At 44.7% G+C, this 20,141-nt stretch overlaps 2 protein-coding genes across 3 annotated transcripts in view; both read left to right on the top strand.

Annotated features, from left to right (window-relative positions):
- The window catches only part of Magoh (mago homolog, exon junction complex subunit), an 8,530-nt gene extending 1,869 nt beyond the window's left edge, over positions 1-6,661 (top strand). The window contains exons 2-5 of the mRNA XM_028785939.1: positions 26-84; positions 2,356-2,466; positions 4,153-4,235; positions 6,449-6,661. Coding sequence (XP_028641772.1) covers positions 26-84; positions 2,356-2,466; positions 4,153-4,235; positions 6,449-6,548 — 353 coding nt within the window. The 3' untranslated portion in view covers positions 6,549-6,661. The remainder of the gene's footprint in view (positions 1-25; positions 85-2,355; positions 2,467-4,152; positions 4,236-6,448) is intronic.
- A 1,873-nt stretch (positions 6,662-8,534) lies between these two features.
- Positions 8,535-15,503, top strand: Czib (CXXC motif containing zinc binding protein). 2 transcript variants are annotated; one of them, XM_028787845.1, is made up of 8 exons: positions 8,535-8,573; positions 8,791-8,874; positions 10,115-10,171; positions 10,592-10,673; positions 10,846-10,877; positions 12,019-12,096; positions 13,623-13,688; positions 15,254-15,503. In XM_028787845.1, exons 1-8 carry the CDS (start codon positions 8,568-8,570, stop codon positions 15,329-15,331), a joined length of 483 nt encoding a protein of 160 aa, XP_028643678.1. In that variant the 5' UTR covers positions 8,535-8,567; the 3' UTR covers positions 15,332-15,503. The 2 variants fall into 2 exon arrangements, with proteins under 2 accessions (XP_028643678.1, XP_028643687.1); XM_028787854.1 differs by lacking the exon at positions 15,254-15,503 and adding an exon at positions 14,593-15,053.
- Positions 15,504-20,141: the final 4,638 nt, after the last annotated feature.

The following is a 20,141-nucleotide window of genomic DNA, read 5'->3' as shown; positions in this document are numbered from 1 at the left end:
CATTCTTTTTTTTTTTCTCCCAAAGGTAAACTGCGATATGCCAACAACAGCAATTACAAAAATGATGTCATGATCAGGAAAGAGGTACAGATGTTTCCTTCACTAGGAGCTAGCCTTCAGTTTCACATTGTTTATGCTTTCTCTAGTACTGGTAATGAAAGATGAAGGGGGAAGCAAGCACTTATTTCTAAACAGATTACTTCTCAGGTCTCTAATTTGCTTCCCCACCCCCACCCCCCAGCTGAATCAATAACTAGTAACTGTTTGAAATCTGTGTGTCTTGGCTTGTACCCTCAGTATGCCCCATACTGACCGTGTGACCTCAGACAAGTTCTCTGGCTGAACCTGGTCTCTGTGTTTCCATCTGTAAAACAAAGGATAAGAAAACCTACCTTCCACTCCCAAGTGCTATCATAGAATTAAATATATTTACAGTGTTTGATATAGTCCCTAGTACATAGACTATGAAGAGAACATTGAATTTGCTTCTGAAGGGGAAAGGGATTGGGGGAAAGTCTTTTAAATGCAGGCTGATGCCTTGTGTGGCACTAGGAATTTAACATATATGTGTTCCTTTAATCCTGATTTTAAAAGCCATGTGACAAAGTACTCTGCTATATCTTTATATAGGAAAACGATGGCTTAGGTATTAAATAATCCGAGGCTTGTTCTTAGTTACTCTTGCTTGTAAGAGATAATGATAGAAATCTGGGCATAGTCATATCTCAGTAAAGTTCATGTGTTCCATTCTTCTGGGATTTTACTATATCATTAAGGTTTCATCAAAACTTTTCTTTTAACCACTCTTTTACACTTGAAAATACGACATAGTATGTCTTCATACTATTTAGCAGTTAGTTTTATGCCAAGTCAGCATCATATCTTTTTCTTTTTTTTTTTTTTTTGGTATGACTTAGTACTCCTCAAAAGCGTACTATCTGATTAAGAATGACTAATGACTAGGACGGGCTCAGTTGATAGAGTGTTTGTCTTCATAAGGCCCTGGGTTTCATTCTTAGCGTCACAGAAAATGGTTATGGTAGTCATGTCTGTAATATCAGCCCTGGGGAGGTGAAAGCAAGATCAGATCATCCTTGGCTACACAGAGTGCCCAAGGCCAGTCTAAGCTGCATAAAACCTTGTCTTTAAAAGGCAGGGTGTATTAGTTGTCTATTACCACTATGACAATATACCTGACAGAGACTATTGCAGGATTATTGCCAGGAATGATACAGGCCTGCAATCCCAGGACTTTGTAGTTGAAGGCAGGGGGATTAGAAATTCAAGTTGGACACAGTAATGGTTGTGGTAATGGTGCATGACTTTAATCCCAGTACTTGGGAGGCAGAAGGAGGTGGATCTCTGAGCTAGAGGACAGCCTCATCTACAGAGCAAGTTCCAAGTCTACACAGGGAAACTCTGTCTGGAATTAATCAGAGTTCATAGCAAGTTTGAAGCCAGTGGGGCTAAATGAGACGCAAAAACAAGAGATTATTTAGCTCATCATTCTGGAGGTTCAAAATCCAAACATCACAGCAGTAGTGGGAATGTGTGTGTGGCCATGCAGTGACCTCTCAAACCAGGAGAGAGATCCACACAGACACTGGAGTCCCACAATTCCTCTGATGATATGCTACAATGATCTAAGGACCTACCATTCATTCCCACCTCTTGAAGGACCTCTTGAAGGACTGTACCATTTCCCATAGTACCACCCTGAGGACCAAACCTTTAGACACATAAATGGAGTTGGGAAGGACACACTGAAATCATGTCCAAGCCATACCACAGAGTAAAGGTGTATCTCTGTCCATTTGCACGGCTATATTAAAATACCTAAGACTGAGTATAAAGAATAGATTCACCTCTCAGTGAATTCTAAGACCCTGTCAGGTTTGATGTTTGGTGAGGACCCTGTCTGTTCTTTATGGTGTCTTATTGCTGTAGCCTCCCAAAACAAACTGTTCTACACATGACAAAGGGGCAAAAGGAGACCAGATAATTCCCTTCCATCCTTCTGTCCTTGTGCCCTGGTCTATACTAAAGGCTGTACCTCTCACTGTTCTCACATTGAGAATTAAATTTCAACACAATTGGGGGGGGGGTGTCACAAACATTTAAACCATAGCAGAGAGAAGATGTATGTGAACAGGATGTGCCAGCAGGAAGCCGGTGGGCTGGAATATTGTCATTGGATACAGTTTGATCCTGGCCCTCCTTATGGAGGGGCCAGAAGCAGACCTTCAGGAGTAGTTGTTTTATCTCCTATTACTTTGAGTTAATGATGTTGTTGGGGTGCCATGGTTTGAAGGAGAGTGGCCCTAATAGGCTCATACATTTTAAACTTGATTTCAGGCTTATGTACATAAAAGTGTGATGGAAGAGTTAAAAAGAATTATTGATGACAGTGAAATCACCAAGGAAGATGATGCTCTGTGGCCCCCTCCTGATCGGGTGGGCCGGCAGGTGAGTACTTTATTCACTGTACTTTGTACTTACAAAGAGGAGGAAGACTGCTCTATGGGACATGGGGAGGAGGGAACCCTATGTGACTAGGAATACCCTGTTCTAGGGAGTCATTAATTCCATGTTGGTGCTGGGAATGGAACTCAGGTCCTCTGGATGAGCAATCAGTGTGCTTAACTGAGCCAGCTTTCCAGTCCTATATTACCATTTTAATAACTAAAAAATAAAAGATAATTCCACCTCAAGTGCTACTTACTCTTTACTCCAGGCTTCTGTTTTTCATGTTTCTCCTGTCTTGTATAGCCCCATGTTTCTATCCTAAAGCAGGGGAAGCGGGGAGAGGGTGCTTTTAAAATGTAAAATTGTGCTGGGCATGGTGGCATATGCATCTAATCTCAGCACTTGAGAAGCAGAGGCAGGTGGATCTCTGTGGATTTGAGGCCAGCCTGGGTCTACATAGCAAGTTCTAGGCCAACCAAAGTTAATATAGTGAGACTCATCTCAAAAACAAACAAACAAACAAACAAACAAAGAAAAATATCTTTTTTTAAAGGAAAAGATTTATAAATTTGACTTCATTAAAGTTAAAACTTAGCCAGGCTGTGGTGGCGCATGTCTTTAATCCAAGTACTCAGGAGGAAGAGGCAGGTGGATCTTGAGTTCAAGGCCAGCCTGGTCTACAAAGCAAGTTTCAGGACAGCCAGGGCTATACAGAGAAACCTTGTGTCAACAAACAAAAAAACCCTTAAAAGTTTGATAAAAGACATCAAAATAAAGTTGAAACAAGCCACAGACTGGATGAAGATGCTTGGAAAATATATTTAAACCAATAAAAAGATAACCTGAGGTAGGGGGGAAAATGTTGCAAAGGCTATAAGTAGATAGTTTATAGACTCAAATAATAGCCAGTAAACACAGAAAAGATTTACAAGTGCACTTGTAACCTGCAAAAGTAGGAGAACACTTAAAAGCCTAACCCAGGTGTTCAAAAGGACAGAAAGAGCCAACACAGTGCTGGTAGGAACAAGGTGTCTGTGCAGCCACATCGACAGCCATGTGGATAGGAGCTAGCAGAGTGGGCCTGGGGACCCAACCCCGGGGCTGGCACAAATGTTTACTGTGAGCTCAGCCTCAAGATCTAGAACATTCTTGCCATATCATTTATAGTAACAAAACTTGAGAACCTAAGTCCGCTCAGTAAGGAAATGGCATGTTCAGAGCATTTAAAGTGTTGAGCAGCTCAACGAGGCCAAATCTGAGAAACAGTGTTGAATGAAAGAGAACATAGACACATGTGCTGTGGCCATTTACTTAAAAAGATGCTGCTAAGTCTAAAAAAGCAAGTAGAAGGAATACACAGTAGTTTCAGGGGATGCCAGAGAACAGGCAATAACGTGTATTTCTTTTTAAAAAGATGGGATGGGGATGGGGATTTGTGGCCACACCTGGCAGCTTGTGTTCAATCTCCATAACCCACGTAAAGGTGTGAGGTGACAACTTCTACAAGTTGTCCTCATGTCTCCATGAATACGCTCTGAGATTCATGCCTACGTCTTACACACACACCCTAATAATGCAAGCATAAAGACCAGAGTTTCGATGAGCCTTCGTCCTGTGTGCTTGATGAATGAACCAATACTGTCTGACTTTGATACATATATATTGTTTGTTTATTGTTGTTTTTAGGAGCTTGAAATTGTCATTGGAGATGAACACATTTCTTTTACAACATCAAAAATTGGTTCCCTTATTGATGTCAACCAGTCCAAGTAAGCATATCTGACATTTATAATCAGTTGTGTCTGTTGTTAGAGATTGAACGGAAAGTATCAACCCATATGGGGCCATCATACAAAGATGGTGCAGGCACAACACAGAGGTGGGTGGTGTGAGCCTCTTCAGTCATGGGGGGGGGGTGTTTCCAGGTTACGTGGCTCGGTATCATGGAGGGGTTAGTTTCATGGATTTTGGTACTAGAATCTTTAATGCTTAATTTCCTTCTATAAAATAGTGTCATGTTTGCATGAAGCCTGTGTACTTTCCATTTACTTTAAGTCATCTTTGTAAAGCCAAATTCTGTGTAAATAGCTGCTGTAATGTATCGCTTAGGAAATGACAAGAGGAAGCATCTGAACGTACATGTGACAGTTGGAAACCTTATAGGCCTAACTATACCCATCAATGGCTGAGCCCACAAGCCCAGTTGTATTTTCAGGAGTTGCTTCTTTTACTTGTGGTGGTTCATGCAGTGACTGCTTCTCAGAGACATGTAGGAGTACGTAGTGACAACCAGAAGAGGAAATGAGGCCACACCATGCTGCTCATTGTGTGAACAGCTTTCTGGGTGTTGACTGTTCAGACTAGCCCATCTTAGTCTTGGTGAAATTTGAAATCTTGCTGTATTTAAATTTTAAATTCATGTTGTTAGTGTGGTCCAATTCTAACACTGGGATGTGACTCTATTTGCTATAAAGAACCCTTAGAATTTGACAGCTCTCCGCTTCCTAGACATACTTGTCAGTCCTGCTTACTCTTTAATTTTTTTCTTCAATTCTGAGAGCAATCGATGGTCATTGTGGAAAATACAGGAAATACAGAAAAGAGAAAGGGAAAGTTCTTTCCTATCCTTAATAGACAACCAGTGATAACATCGTTTTTGTTTCAGAAAGGATCTTATTCTCAAAAAAAAAAAAAAAAAAAAAGGATCTTATTCTCTAGCCATGACTGTCCAAGAATTCAGCTATATAGATCAGGCCAGCCTTGAACTTTGAATAAAAGCATGTATGCCCAGTTCTACCTAACATCTTGACATGTAATTCCTTTTTTTTTTCTTTTTTTTTTTTTTTTGGTTTTTCGAGACAGGGTTTCTCTGTGTAGTCCTGGCTGTCCTGGAACTCACTTTGTAGACCAGTCTGGCCTCGAACTCAGAAATCTGCCTGCCTCTGCCTCCCAAATGCTAGGATCAAAGGCATGCACCACTACTGCCCAGCCGACATGTAATTTCTTAGTCTTAGAAAACACCAGGAGCTGAGGCATGGTGGCGCATGCTTATAATCTCAAGTACTTGGGAGGTACAGCACAGGACATCTGATCGCGCTGTGAGCCCTGAGATTGTTATTTACTTTGAAAAACCCTGCCTTTAGTTGTGGTGTGGCCCAGCCTTAGCACACACTTTTAATCCAAGAGCTCTCTGCTTGAATATTGTAAACATGATTGAATAAAGTCAACCATAGCCCAAAAGGCAGAGCAAACAGTTGACAGAGAATGAACACAGGAAAAAAACCACAGAGAGTAACAGGGAGTCAGGAGGGCAGATGGAGAGACGCACAGGAAGTAGAAGGGAGGGCCATTCAGTGTGAAAGAGGTTTTTAGGAGATGGCTTCTGGAACATTGGTTGATGAGGAAGGTCAGCTGGGTACTTTCTTTGCCCCTCTGAGCTAGGAGGCTTTCACCCCAGCATCTGGCTCTGGAGTCATTGATAAAACCAAACGATTGAGATTTTGTTTAAGAAGAAAACAACACAGGAGTCTCATGATTGAGCCATCTTGATCTGTATAACTAGACCCAGCCTCAAAAACAAAACAGATTTTAACCCCCTCACCCTGTGCTGGGGGTGGAGGTGGGACCTTTTATTTAGGTTTGTGGTGCTGGGAATTAACTGTTGTTAGAGCCTTGCATTTTTCCACCACTGACCTGGATTTCCAGTTCTATATACAGTTTTGTTTTGAAAGCATAAGAGACAAAACTGTTTTAGAAATCACAGTTTTCCCCCTTAATTTTATGTATTTTCACAGTAAAAACAACATGCTTAAATGGCTCCATTTTAGTAAGTGACCTTTCTTAATGGACATGTGCTTCCTCAGGGTTTATTACTGTAAATATCTTCAAAAGGAACATTTTTATAGTAATTGAGCTATTAATTTTTTGTATTTGCCAATTTTTCTCTGCTTCTTAAACATTTTGGTTTTTTTTTGTGTTTTAGGGATCCAGAAGGCTTACGAGTGTTTTATTATCTTGTCCAGGACCTGAAGTGTTTAGTCTTCAGTCTTATTGGATTACACTTCAAGATTAAACCAATCTAAATTGGATATTGTGGACACAAGGCGGGTGGGAGGTTTTAGTTACCGTAATTAGGAATTTTTTTTCTGTATATTGGGGCAATTTTTATAAACAATAAATGATGGTCTTTAATAAATGTGATAACATCTTTTTTTTTTTTAAACACCTGAATATGTGAATTCTCAATATGTAAAATACAAACATTCTGGGAGACTTGACAGAGGAAAGAAAGAAAAACCTAAGCAACTGTCTAAAAACTACCATTTTACAGGAAATGATGGGGAAAGGTTTAAAAATACAATGAGGGCCAAGGAGATGGTTCTGGCAGTAAAAGCTTTAGCTGAATAAACCTGACCACAATCCGCATCCGTGGGACTTATGTTGGGCCAGCTAGCCTGGACTAAGCCACCCAGTAGCAGAAAGACCCTGCCTTAACAAGGTGGAAGGCAAGAACTGACTCAGAACTTCCACATTGTGCTGTGCTGTGGGCGTTAGTACACACACATCTGAATCATTTTCAGTACAGTGAGAGTTAATCTCATTAGCAATATTCCAGGACAAGGTACCTGGATCTTGTTTTGACAAAGCCTCCCCTCCCTTTGCTGCCCAGGATGACTTTGATCTTGGGATCAATCTCCCAAGTGTTGGTATTATAGGCAGGTGCCACCACACCCAGATTTTTAAGTTTCAAGGGAAATGGGAACCCTGAAGAATTACAAGATTAATTAATTGTTGGAGTTATAGTTCAGTAGTAAAACACCCGGCTAGCATTAGTGTTAGCTTCTCAGGCATGAAGCTGTATTGTGTTTGGGCCTTTTTACACATCCTTTATTTCAGTGTGGAGGAAAACTGTTCAGTAGGTAAACTGGCAGGAACTTTCTCTTGCCATTACTTAAATTTCATGGCTTTCCGGAAATAGCAGACTAGATTGCACCAGAAGGAATGGGACTTGATACGGTTCATATGACTGAAGGGACACAATGAGCCTTAATACGTATCCTTAGAGACATTCCAGTCTGAGACGAGGTCCCAAGTGTCCTCAGACTTTTCATACTGTCTGCTTCAAGTTAGGGATATCATTTGTATCTGATATGTCAGGATGCCAGATTTCTGAGATAAAAGGCCAGTCTGGTGGTGTCGAGCAAGTAGGGGAATGGCTCAGCAGTTAAGGGAACTTGCTACTCTAATAGAGGACCCCATCCTATTCCTAACATCCACAGGGTGGCTCACATCAGTGTTAAAGGATTATGGTGCCCTCTTCTAGCCTTGGTGGGAGCTACAGACATACATACTACCTGCCAAAACACTCAAATACATAAAATTTAAAAAGACTAGGCCATAAAAGTGAGGCCAAGCGTGGTGGCACACGCCTTGAATGCCAGCACTCGGGAGGCAGAGGTAGGTGGATCTCTTTGAGTTCAGGGCCAGTTGAGGGCAGCCAGGGCTATTATTACACAGAGAAAACCTGTCTCGAAAAAAATGGGACGTGTTTTCGAATGTTTGTCCCCCAGCTCCTGCACTGTCAGTAAGTATATGACTAAGGTGGGGGGAAAGCCAGCTCTGTTAAAACACAGGTACCACTAGGAGGACGTGGACACAGGGCAGCCCTGTGGGAAAGGTCGCAGCATCAGATCGTGTAGATACAGTGGACAGTTTAGAAAGCGACTATCCCAAATATGGGAGGCTGAAATGTAATCGGAGAAGCCTTAGGACCACAGGGTAGTGAGAAGTCGGATAGAGAACCGAGGGCCTAGAGAGGTCTGGCAGAGGTTTCGAGCCCGACTATCTTGCCTGCTTAGTGAAGGCACAGACTGAGAATCAGGTACCATCTCTGGTATTAGGGATCCCACTGGTTCCAGCGAACCTACCGAAAACAGCCCAGACCGGCAGGTTAAGGAGGGACAAGTTGGAAACAGGGAACTTATACCGCGCACCAATGCCCGGCTCCCCGCCCACTCGCACTGAGGCTGCGCAACGACGCCAGCCTTTTACGACGGGCCGGAAAGCAGCTGTCGCAGCGGCATAACGTGGACCGGGCAGCTATGGGGGTAATGGAGGCGATTCGCCATCGGGGCATCCCATCGGTAGCCGAGTGAGAGGTGGGGCGGAGGCGGCGAGGGGCTCAGAGTCACTAGCTCAGGCCAGAAGGGAGTGGAAGGAGTAAGGCCCGGGAGGCCGGGCTTGAGCCGGGAGGGGGGGAGTGGGGCGTGGCACAGAGCTGAGCAGATGAGGCCGTGCACTCAGCTTGTCCCGCCCTCTTCTCAGAAAATCGCGCTGCAGCTCAAAGCCACGCTAGAGAACGTCACGAACCTTCGGCCAGTAGGCGAGGACTTCCGGTGGTACCTGAAGGTGCGACGGAAGGCGGATTCCTCCTGGGAAAGGGAGGACCATCGGGAGGCAGTGGGCATCCTAGGGCTCAGGGCAAAGCCATGATCTCAGTGTTGAGCTGGGAGCTTTTCTGTTCCATTGCGTCTAAAGTACTTAACCAGGCATCTAAGTGAGTTTTTCAGGATGGAATTTTAGGGTTTTTTTTTTATTAATTAAACATTAATCTTATGTAATCTAGGCTGGCCTCGAGCTCTTTATGTAGCGAAGGATGACATTAAACTCTTGATCTTGCTAGGATTACAGATGTTTGGCCTCCTCACACAGTGGAGTTTTCTGTTTTTACCCTCTTTAGTTCTGGGGGGGTCATATCTGAATTTGGAGTCGCATGCTAGCACTCTCCTGATGTGAAATCCTTCCAGCTCTTGGTTTGTAAGCACACACTGAATAAAATGTTATTTGAAGGGACCTTGTGACTACTTAGTACAGTGAATAAATTCACCTTGTTTTATTTGCTGGCTTTACTTATTGTGAAAGTTGGCCACCCTTTGTCCTCACACAGTGCTAGTAAACTGGGTGGGTACTCTGTCCATATGGTCTGTAGAGGTCCAAGCAGTGTGAGGCCCTTCACTGTCCCGGATTCTGCGTTATTCCCCTAATCTTACCTCAGTGACTCACCAGAGCCATAACAGATCTCTTTTATTTCCACACCCCACCCCCACCCCAGTACTGGGCTCTACCATTTCCCCTACAGCTCCTATTTCCAAATGTTTGGAGCAGGAGTTCCAGGGCTCATTTGAAGAATGAACTTTTCTGACTTGAAGAAACAGTAAGAGAGAAACAGTAACAAAATGATGAACTGTTAGCCCCAGCACTCAGGATCCTAAGCACAGAGCTGGAGGCCTGTGGCAACTTGGAGTCTCCAGTCAAATGGCACAGATTCTAGAGGGGGTGACAGCATCAGAAACAACTTGTTCTTACCTGGAGATAAATCTGCTCATGTCCTCGTTGGGACTGACTATAGGATGATGTAGGAATCACCTAGAAGATAGGATGTATTAGGTATGGTGGCACTCCTTTGTGATCCCAGTACTTGGAAAGCAGAGGCAGGAAGATCTCAGGTTCAAAAATAGTTTGGGCTATTCTAAAATAAATTAAAAGGAGGATTTTAGGCTATGCGCTTACTTTACACTATACTTACCCTTCCCATGGTGTCTTTCCAAGGAAGTCACCTGCTCAACTAATATTCTTTTTCTTCCCCAAGATGAAATGTGGCAACTGTGGCGAGATTTCAGAGAAGTGGCAGTATATCCGCCTGATGGTAACGGTCCCTACCACATACACACATATGCTCCTGGGCAGAAATTTGGGGAAACTGGCCTTCATCTCTATTTCCTTTGACCATTTGAGGGCCTGGTGTTTAGCACCAGTGTGACCCGCAGGGGGAACAACAGACATCTTTGGGATGTCAGGCAGAGTTCAAAATCAAGAGGGCCTTTTTTTCTCAACCACGAGAAGACTCCTTAGGATTCTGCCCCACCCAGGGGATTGAATCCAGGGCCTCGCACATCTGAGCATGCTCTACTGCCAAGCTCTCCGTAAGCCTCTTATCGCTGGTCGGCAAGTGATTCACTTCTGTGGTCTTAGTCTGTTCCACTGGATGAGGTGGTGGGGTGAGATCTCTCTGGGATCCCTGCGTCTAGCCTTTACATGACTAGAGATTCTGTTTGCTTCTTGCCAGGACAGTGTGGCGCTGAAAGGAGGCCGAGGCAGTGCCTCCATGGTCCAGAAGTGCAAGCTGTGTGCACGAGAAAACTCTATTGGTAGGTCAGGCAGGCTCTTCCATGCTGACTGGAAGCAGGCTTGTGTTGTCCAGGGGTGGACTTAGGTGTGAAGTACTATAACCTCTGCACCTCTCTTTTCCCAAGCCGTGTCTGGGCACCTGGGTGGAGTCCGGGGATAGATTCAAGTCAACTTTTCCATTTTATATTTCAGACATTTTGAGCAGCACCATCAAGTCTTACAATGTAAGTTTCCTGCTGTAGTGTCAGGGATAGTGTCAGAATGGTGGGTAGGAGGAGTGGGTTCAAGACTTGCTGCATCAGAGTGGTTTGCCACTGGACATTGTCCCATGTACTTAACTCTTTGTTTTGCTTGAGACTGGGTCTCATTAGGTAGCCCAGGCTTGGCCCAGACTCCTCATACTTCTGTTTCAGCCTCCTGAGTGCTGAGAGTCCAGGTACTGGACACCATGTCCGCTGCTTAGTTACTCTCTCATGCACCTCACTCAGCTGTTCATTTGCTCAGTCCACCTTTGGTCTACCATATCATATCATCCACTGGGTGATACCACAGTGTTTCCCCTGAGAGTACACAGAGAAAGTACACGGAATGAAAATCAGGGCATGGTGCTTGGTAGTCTGAGCCCACGGATGAAATCCATGGATGGGGCATGGATTTCTTGGCTACCCACCTCCCAAGAGGCACCCTCTCCACATGCCCAGCCCTTCTCCTCATGACATAGTGGATGGTAGGGGAGGTTCCTTATTTTTTTAAAAGATTTATTTATTATGTATATGACATTCTGCCTGCATGTATGCTTGTAGTCCAGAAGAGGGCATCAGATCTCATTATAGATGGTTATGAGCCACCATCTATAGTAACCACTGGCAATTGAACTTGGGACTTCTAAAGAGCAGACAGTGCTCTTAACCTCTGAGCCATCTCTCCAGCCCAACATGGTGGATGGTTAGCAAAAGGCCATGGTGTACTTACTGGGACCATATGGATGGTCTAGAGTCCTTGTAGCTTAACATTCCTGTCTTTTTGGTTATTTACTATTCATTGAACCTAGTGTTAGGGCCAATGCTTGGCTCTCAGTGCATGATTCAGATCCTTACAATAGACATGTAGGGTTTCCTCTGCTCTACTGACATACAGGAGGGCTGACCCAAGGATCCTCACTCTTCTGCAGAATCTGTCTCTACAGAAGGTCCCATCGGGAGCAGTACCCAAGCAGGCTTTTTGGTTTTTTAAAGGGCTAACTTGTTCTGGGTCTTATTCTAGGCTCACGGGTGTAGTAAGGGCCCACATGGTAGAAAGAGCAGAGGGCATGGGGGTCTCCTGAGGGCCCATTGGGCCTGCCTCCTCAATATACTTCCTCTCCAGGCTGAAGACAATGAGAAGTTCAAGACAATAGTGGAGTTTGAGTGCCGGGGCCTTGAACCAGTTGACTTCCAGCCCCAGGTATGTAATTTTAAGACTCTGGGGTGGGAATGGAGTGAGTGAACTTTGCTTTTTACAGAAACTAAAATAGGAATTCTCCATCTTGTTTTTCCCTTCTGTGTTCTAGCACTGAGCTACAACACAAAGCAGGAAGCCTATGAATAGTAACTGTCACTTATTAAATGCCTACTGTGTGCTGTGTTCCACGCCCATCACACTGTCACTTATTAAATGCCTACTGTGTGCTGTGTTCCACGCCCATCACCTTTCTCTGTTACTTCATTTCATCCTTACTGTAACCTGTGGAGTGGTTCATCCTAGTTTTTAGACAAGGGAACTTCAGAGACTGCAGCGTGCCAGAGTCCCACAGTTAGTAAGCAGGGGGCTGTCATTTAAACCCGGGTCTGTCTGTCTGTCTGTCTGAGTCTTACAGTCAGTGCTCATCCGCTTATTTGTACATTTTTACCTCATAGTAAATCTATCTGTGAGGTAAGTTAGAAAAGATGGTATTGGCATCCCAGTTTCATAAACAAAAACACAGATAAAAATCTTCAGCCACGCAGAAAGGTTAAAGCCAGCCCAGGATCCATGAGACCCTGTCTCAGAAGCAAACAAATAAAACCTAGGTTCAGAGCCAGGCATAGTGGGTCTTAACTATAATCCCAGCACTCAGGAGGCTAACGCAGGTGGGTTTCTGTAAGTTCAAAGACAGCCCAGTTTACATAGCAAGTTCCAAGATAGCCAGAGATATAGAGAGAGACCCTGTCTCAACAAACAAACAAACACCCCACAAACTAAGGTTCAGAGAGGGAAGTGGGGTGCATACCTAGTTCTTCAACAGATAGAGTGATGGGAGAGTTTACCCCATGCCTGCGTTTATACTTGGTTGGTTTTTGTTAGCCTCAACTGAAGAATTGTCCCAGGTGCTATATAAGAAAAATAGCTGAGGCTGGACATGGTTACACGCCTTTAATCCCAGCACTTGAAGGGCAGAGGCAGGCGGATCTCTGTGAGCTCAAAACCAGACTGGTTTACGTAGTAACTTCCAGGTCAGCCAGAGCTACATAGTGAGACACTGTCTCAATAAAGAGAGAGAGAGGCAGAGGGAGGAGGGAAGGAAGGAGGGAGAGAGGGAAGAATGAAAGGAGGGAGGGAGGGGAAGGATGGGAAAGAAAAGTAGCTGAGCAAGCCAGAAGCACTCTTCCTAGATGGCCTCTGCTTTAGTGCTTGTCTGTAGGATCCTGCCCTGGTGTCCCTGGATGATGGGCTGTACGAAAAGTAAACTCTGTTCTCCCAACTTGCTTTTGGGTCATGGTGTTTATCACAGCAACAGAAAGGAAACCAAGGCAGTCTTCGGGGCCAGGGCTGTAATTTAGAGACACCGCGGCAGTGCCGAGTAACTTGGAAACTCGAGTTTATCAGGAGAAGCTGTGTATGCTGAAGTTGCCTTTCATCATGAAGGCTTTGCTAGGAAGAGCAGCCCTGGGCCAGTCTTCACAGGCTCCTTCTTTTCCCCACCCTCCCTGCTGCCTTCCTGTCTCCTGCAGGCTGGGTTTGCGGCTGAAGGTTTGGAGTCGGGGACCGTCTTCAGTGACATTAATCTGCAAGAAAAGGTGAGACTTGGGGATCTTGCAAGATGTTACATAGTGCCTGGTGGGAATTCTCTTTTTGGTGAACAGGGCTTCCGAGCAAGCTCCAGATTTTTGTGCTTTTGGTTGATGATTCTGCTACTGAAATGACCATAAGTATAATGTTTAAGGGCAGTTGCCAGAGTCCAGCTCCAGCAGGTCAGGGTTCTGAGGAGGACCTGTGAAGTTGGCAATAAGAAGACACACAGACATGTTATGGTTGAAGCAAGCTCATATTTTCTCCTGTTCTCTGTAATGTTATTTTTTCTCATAACTCTTGTAAACTACTCTGAACAAAAGTCTTTATGCAGAAAGAAATCACCTCATAATCATAAGTCATACAGTTCAAAAAACAAATTTCCTCAAAAGTCCACATGTAGTTAAACATTCTCTCCTACTATTTTTCCTCCCATAATTACATCTTTATCCCAAAACAATATTTTTTTATTATTGATTAACAAAGTTTATGCCATCAAAGTATATTTCAGGCAGTTTTCTTGGACTGGCAGCAGTTTGTGGTCACAGTGTGGCTGACTTTGGTTCTTGTTCTAGTTGACGAAGCCTTGCTGAGCTGGCCTGGATAACTAACTGTCTACTTTCCTTTGTGTTCACTCCCAATAGGGTCATTTATTTTCCTCTTAGAACTGCTTTCTCGAGGTGCATACCAAAACCCTGTAACTCCATCTGTCAGCTACAGGACCAGGAGACTCAGACCTAACCATAGTTACAGGAATGTAATTGCTTTTTTGATCACTGGCCTGTTTCTCACAGGCATGACTTGTGGGCTAGCAATGCCTGAAATTTCCCTGTTCTTATTCCCTATCTCCAGTAAATCTCACATCCAGCTGAAAAAAAAGGTATTTTTTAGTTTTATTGCTATCTTCTATAGATCACTCATAAGAAGCACTGGCCACTTGTATCTTTAAACTGTTATCAGAAAATTCAACTGAATCACTAATCCACCTAAACAGCAGTGTCTGGGAAGATCTTCACTCTTCTGTACATCAGGTAAACTGCCCAGAGATGGGTGGCAATCTCCACTAAATAATCGCACCACCACAAACACGAGAAGAACATGATGGCATCGAGCACAATAAGGCCTAGCAGCAGCAAGGGGTACTCTGAGCACTACCCCCGCCCCGGGGCTTTACCTCTGTGAAGGAAGAACAACAGCTCATTCTATTTGCCTGCCTCCTTTTAACAGCAGTAGGTGGCATTCTGTGCCCACCTTGTGCCGGTTACTGTGCTAAATGTGTTTTGTGTGAATGGAAAATGAAATGTTTCATTTCATTCTTTTAACATTCACTCTCAAGTCTCCTGTTTTTCTTTTTTAATAAAGGACAGAACTCAGGTTTGGGGAAACGACATGACTTGCCTGGTTACAAGACCAAGAGATGGAGTTTAGGCCTGGGTTCTCTGCTCTGTTAAGAGTCTCCTGCATTCATGACTAGCTGAGTCAGAACCTGCGTTAGGCTCTGGAACTTCTGGTTCCACTGTCCACATTGTCCTGTTCTGCCTTGAAAGGCTGATGCTGCCTTCTTATTTCATAGGACTGGACAGACTATGATGAGAAGGCGCAGGAGTCTGTGGGGATTTTCGAGGTCACCCATCAGTTTGTGAAGTGCTGAACTGTCTGCCTGCAAACTTGCCTGTAAAAACTAAGAGACAAAGCACCCCAAGCAGCAGCTCCCATGGAGGCTTCTCATCTCTCTCTGCTTAGCACCTGTCCCAAGCCCTCAGTCTGCATGCCAGGGTTTACCATGGTTCTAAGTCCCACCAATAAAGCCCGTTGGTGCCACAGTGCTGTGTGAAGGTGGTCTGAGCAATACTCCCTCCACAGTAGGAATGGACTCTGGAGGTCTTTGCTTTCTAGTCCCTATTCTGTACCTGATCCAGTTTGCACATTATATAAAGGCTCTCCAGCTCTTAAGCAACAGGCAGGTCAGCCTCCAGGATCAAAGGCATGAAAGCCAATGGCACAAAGGGCAGAGAAGCCTATGGAGGACTGCTGTGAACCCAGTAGCTCCAAACTAACACACTTGTTGATCACGATGGCTCTCCAATAAACCCAGGCACCTCTGTTAACTGCTCATTTCACACCCCAGAGCTCAGTCCAGAGCACAGACCAGCAGCCCACCTCTGGCACATATCTGTCTACTCCACAAAATTCCTGGCTGATGGCTTGTTCACTTGCTGTGATATTCCTATCAGAGTCAATGTAAAAGTTCTTCCTTGTGTGGAATTATCTTCTGCATCCCCTGAAGCACCTCTTGCTGGTCCCAACTTATCTCCTGCTTCGAGACAACTCTTGAAGTCAATACAGCAATCAAGGCCTACTAAGTCTCGTGGAACCAAAGATCCCCACACAGCAGACAGAGCTGTTGAGGGCAGTACTAGGCAGTGAGTACGTTGTGCCTTCAAACATGGGAAACCACCATTTGAAAAGCCTGTTTCCACAGGCTGTTTCTCCAGTATTCTACTGGAGTTTTTTTTTTTTTAAAAAAAAAGTTGTGTTTTTAAATTATTTATACTTGTGTGTGTGTTTATGTGTAGGTATGTGGGTGAGAGTGCAGGTGCCTTCGGCAGCCAGAAGAGGATGTCATGTCCCTTAGAGTTAAAAGGCTATGGTGACCCACCCAGTGTGGATCCTAGAGACCAAGTCTTCTGCTAGAGCATTGTGTGTTCTTAACTGCTGAGCTGTCTCATCTGTAGCCCATGTTTTCCCACTTCTGAGAGAAGAAAATGGCATACCACCCCCTGGTTTAGAGGGTCTAACAAAGGGAGCTGGCAAACTGGCCACATCTGAGAATGGTAGGAAGATGCGTGCTTTTCCTCCCTTCAAGTTGGACAACCATGTTGTGTATACTAAACCCCCTGTAGAAGTTTGGTCTGGTTCTTGCTCCCAGTCCCATGGGGGTGTCTGAAGAGAGACTGTGAGGATAGGGAGAGGAAGGAGGAGGAAGGCCATGGTAAGGTGGATGGAGTAGGAGTGGCCCAGGCAGAACATGCAAGTGATATCTTGGGGTTACTGACAAGCAAGTAGACGAACTAGCACAGAGGGTTGATATCTGCCCAGTTCTACTGCTTTAAGGCTTATTAAAATTCAAAGGTTTTGTATCTTTTATTTGGGAACTACATGCTCCAGGGTGGTGTAGAAACTCCTAATATTTACTGCAACAGCCCTGTTCCCTGCTTCCTGGGTGCTTCTGTAACTGACAGAGAAGGGGTTCCAGCCTCCCTCAAGGCAGTCCCATCCACTAGGCTTAAGCCACAGTCTTCCCTAAAAGCAGTCAGGTAGCTCTGGACTTGAGAAGTAGCCTTTCTTGTTTCTAGTCTACACAGCCAGTGTGTGTTAAGTTCATGAAATCACTCTTGGTTGAGAAGGTTGGGGAACCCAAGTCGTCATCAAGAAGCGAAGGGAACTGAAATAGACTATGCAGACAGGTAACATTCAGTACCTGTTTAACTAAGACAGCAACAAAGAGGCCCTTAACAGACCAAGAATCAGGAGAAAGCCAAGAGCAAGTGCTGTTTATGAATGAGGATAGGTCAGGGTGGCAAGGACTCCCTGTCACTGCTTCTGGTGGCTTTACTGGATCCCACCAGTGTGATAAAAGGTAAAAAGGATGAAAAGAAGAAAGAACTTAGTAGAAAGTCCAGAAGAGTTCAGAGGTGCTAGATTTAAGATCTGTGAGGAACCAAAGGCATTTCAACCATTGACAAGCAAAAACTAACTCAAGAAGATGCCTTTTACAGTAGCAGCCTAGGCAGGTGTCTCAGGGATGAAGCACTTGCAGAGCATGGAAGAATCCTGGTTACACTCAAGGAACACAAATAACAGCGAGAAAATATACCTGCTCCCCAAATGAACAAGCATTTCATCTCAAAGAAGTTTATAACAATGGAGAATACTATTGAGCGTCACTGAAAGTCACAGAAGACCCACATTAAGATTACAGATTGAAAGACAATGCTCAGACACCCATTTCCAAAAACTTTATAAATTTAATTGAAATTGCAACTTCTGTTCAATAGAACTTGAGTCAATTCTGAAATCCCTAAGACTTACAGACGTGAGACTTGTGTACCAGATGCCACAGTGTACAGAGCAGTGGCAGTTAAGCCAGTATGATTTTAGCCTTGTGATAGCCAAATAGATCAATAAACAGGTTAAACAGATCCATTGATGAAAAACACTGATGACAGATGGTGTTGCAAATGAACACTTTTTAATTATTAACTATGTGTGTACAGACAAATGCTAAACTGCAGCAAGGCGAGGTTGGAGCCCTACTCCACTCTGCACTGAATACGTAAGCTTGGGTATTTGATGGTGACGTATGCAGGAGGAGCGGATTACTGGGCTCAGCATCTGCCTCACTGCAAACCCTGGGGAAGTGTCTCCCAACTTGGGACCTTATTTTCTTCATGTAAACATGAGGACAGTCTCAGCTCTAGTGTGTTACTCAATGAGATCAGTCCAAATGGTGTGTCTGAGGACATCACAGTTCATGTGTCCCTCTCATATACAAATGTTGAAAAATGGATTGGTAAGATGGTGGCTCAGTGGGTAATGGCACTTGTTGGCAAGCCCGACAACTTGGCCCTCCTTACCAGGCCTGTGCACTGTACAAGCTGTAAATAAAGGTAGCCTCAGGAGTCTGGGGAGATGACAAGGTGGGCAGAATATCTGGAGGTCAGAGGACACCGAGGAGTTGGTTCTCTCTTTCCACTATGTGGATTCCAAGAATCTAATCAGGATATCAGGCTTGCCAACAAGTGCCATTACCCGCCGAGAGAGCCACCGTCTCTCTAGTCCATTTTAAAATGTGTGTATGGGAGGGATGTGTGCTGCGATACATGTGCATGGGTCAAAGGGTAACTTGTTCTCTCCTCCCTGTGGACTCCGGGGAACTGAGATCAGGCTGATGACAGGCACTTTTACCGACTGAGACATCTCCCTGCTCCCAACTACTGGCTTTTGTTTGGACTTTAAGTAAAGGTGTTCGGTCTGCCCTTAAATTGTCCCTAAGCAGCTTTTTTTTTTTTCAAAAGTACCATCTTTATCCAAAATGCATATTTTCTTAGCTAGACTGTAAGCTTGGCTTTTTGTGAATAACAGTGTTTTGGTTGTGGTATATTGGACTGTGTGCTTTGTGTACGACAGCCTGTTCTGCTACTTCTCAGAGCAGAACCGTCCAGTGAAGCACTGTCTGCTTAGCTGACTGTGACAATCATTACATAACACTGTCCTAAGCCATGTGCCAGCAGGCGAGTCCTGGGGAGGCAGCTTTCAAGCCAGGTCTCTAGAAAGCTGCAGGGCTTTCGGCACAGCATGTCACTGTTTACTGCCACTTCTGTGCATCTGCACATTCTCTTAGCATTGTTTCCCAAGGGCTTCTCTAAGCTAAATGCTTTAAAAGGGTTACACTGGAGTTCGTGTGTTCAGGAGCAAGCGGGGAGTGGGGCATAAGCCATTTGCTGCAGTACCTCCCCAGCCATCCTTCTCACTGAGAAAACTGTCAAAAACACAGATTTCCTGGCTTCACTGAATGCCCATCAGATGTGCCTCTCAGGGTAGAAGCCTGAGATTTTCTGGCAGAAGCATTCCCAGCAGAATGGATGCACTTCACGGCAGGAGGTGCTGTGGGGCTGCGGCAGGGAGAGAGGCCATGCAGGCAGCATGCTCAGCACACTGAAGCAACTGGACATGATGATGATCTGATCAGAAGTGCAGCCAGGCTAGGCTGTTCGCTAGTGACCCAGCACCACTCGGGACCACCCGGGCGGTTGTCAGCCCCCAGGTGGGGCAGCCTTACTCAGGCCTGTCAGATCTTTGCCACCTTGCTGCTTCTGACACGCTAGAAGAATATGGCTGTTTTTTCTTGTCAAATGTAAAGATAAAACCTTGCCCAACAGCTCCCACTTGCTGCTCACTAAGGTGGGGAAAAGCAGAAAAGTAGCTTGCCTGTCTGTGTTCCTTAGAGAGGGGCTTTGAGCAGATTGTGGGCCCACCATCTTCCAGTTAGAGATAAATGTTTCTGAGCAGAAAGGAAATCTAACACAAGGAGAAAGCCTTGTTACATTTATGGGTTACATTTAAAGCCAGTTAGAACTGCTTCACACAATAGTTCACTTAGGAAAGATCTGTGGCCTCTGGTGAATTGTGTTAACTGTCGCCTCAACCAGCTACACAGTGCCCGGGAATCTGAAGTAATCTTGGGCCACAATCAAAGAAAACAATGGCAAGACTAGGGTGCTCTGCTAGTTACTTTTCTGTTTCTGTGACAAAACTTCATGACCAAGATCATGGAGGCCTTCTGTGAACTGCTCCTCAGGCTTTAAAGCCTTCCAGAAGTTCACTAACACACACTTTGGCTGTTTTGGAGGAAAGCCTGACACAAACCTTGCCATACGTGCCTTTGAGTATCCCAGACA

The sequence above is a fragment of the Grammomys surdaster genome, unplaced genomic scaffold (assembly GCF_004785775.1).
Source record: "Grammomys surdaster isolate TR1022 unplaced genomic scaffold, NIH_TR_1.0 100, whole genome shotgun sequence".
Classification (NCBI taxonomy): domain Eukaryota; kingdom Metazoa; phylum Chordata; class Mammalia; order Rodentia; family Muridae; genus Grammomys; species Grammomys surdaster.
This window is presented reverse-complemented; position numbering and strand designations above follow the sequence as displayed.

What these genes read in the sequence shown, in the direction of transcription:
- Czib (XM_028787845.1), top strand. An exon ending in ACTTCCGGTGGTACCTGAAG is followed by an intron (nt 8,875 to 10,114) that starts GTGCGACGGAAG and finishes TTCTTCCCCAAG; the next exon opens with ATGAAATGTGGCAACTGTGG. An exon ending in ACATTAATCTGCAAGAAAAG is followed by an intron (nt 13,689 to 15,253) that starts GTGAGACTTGGG and finishes CTTATTTCATAG; the next exon opens with GACTGGACAGACTATGATGA.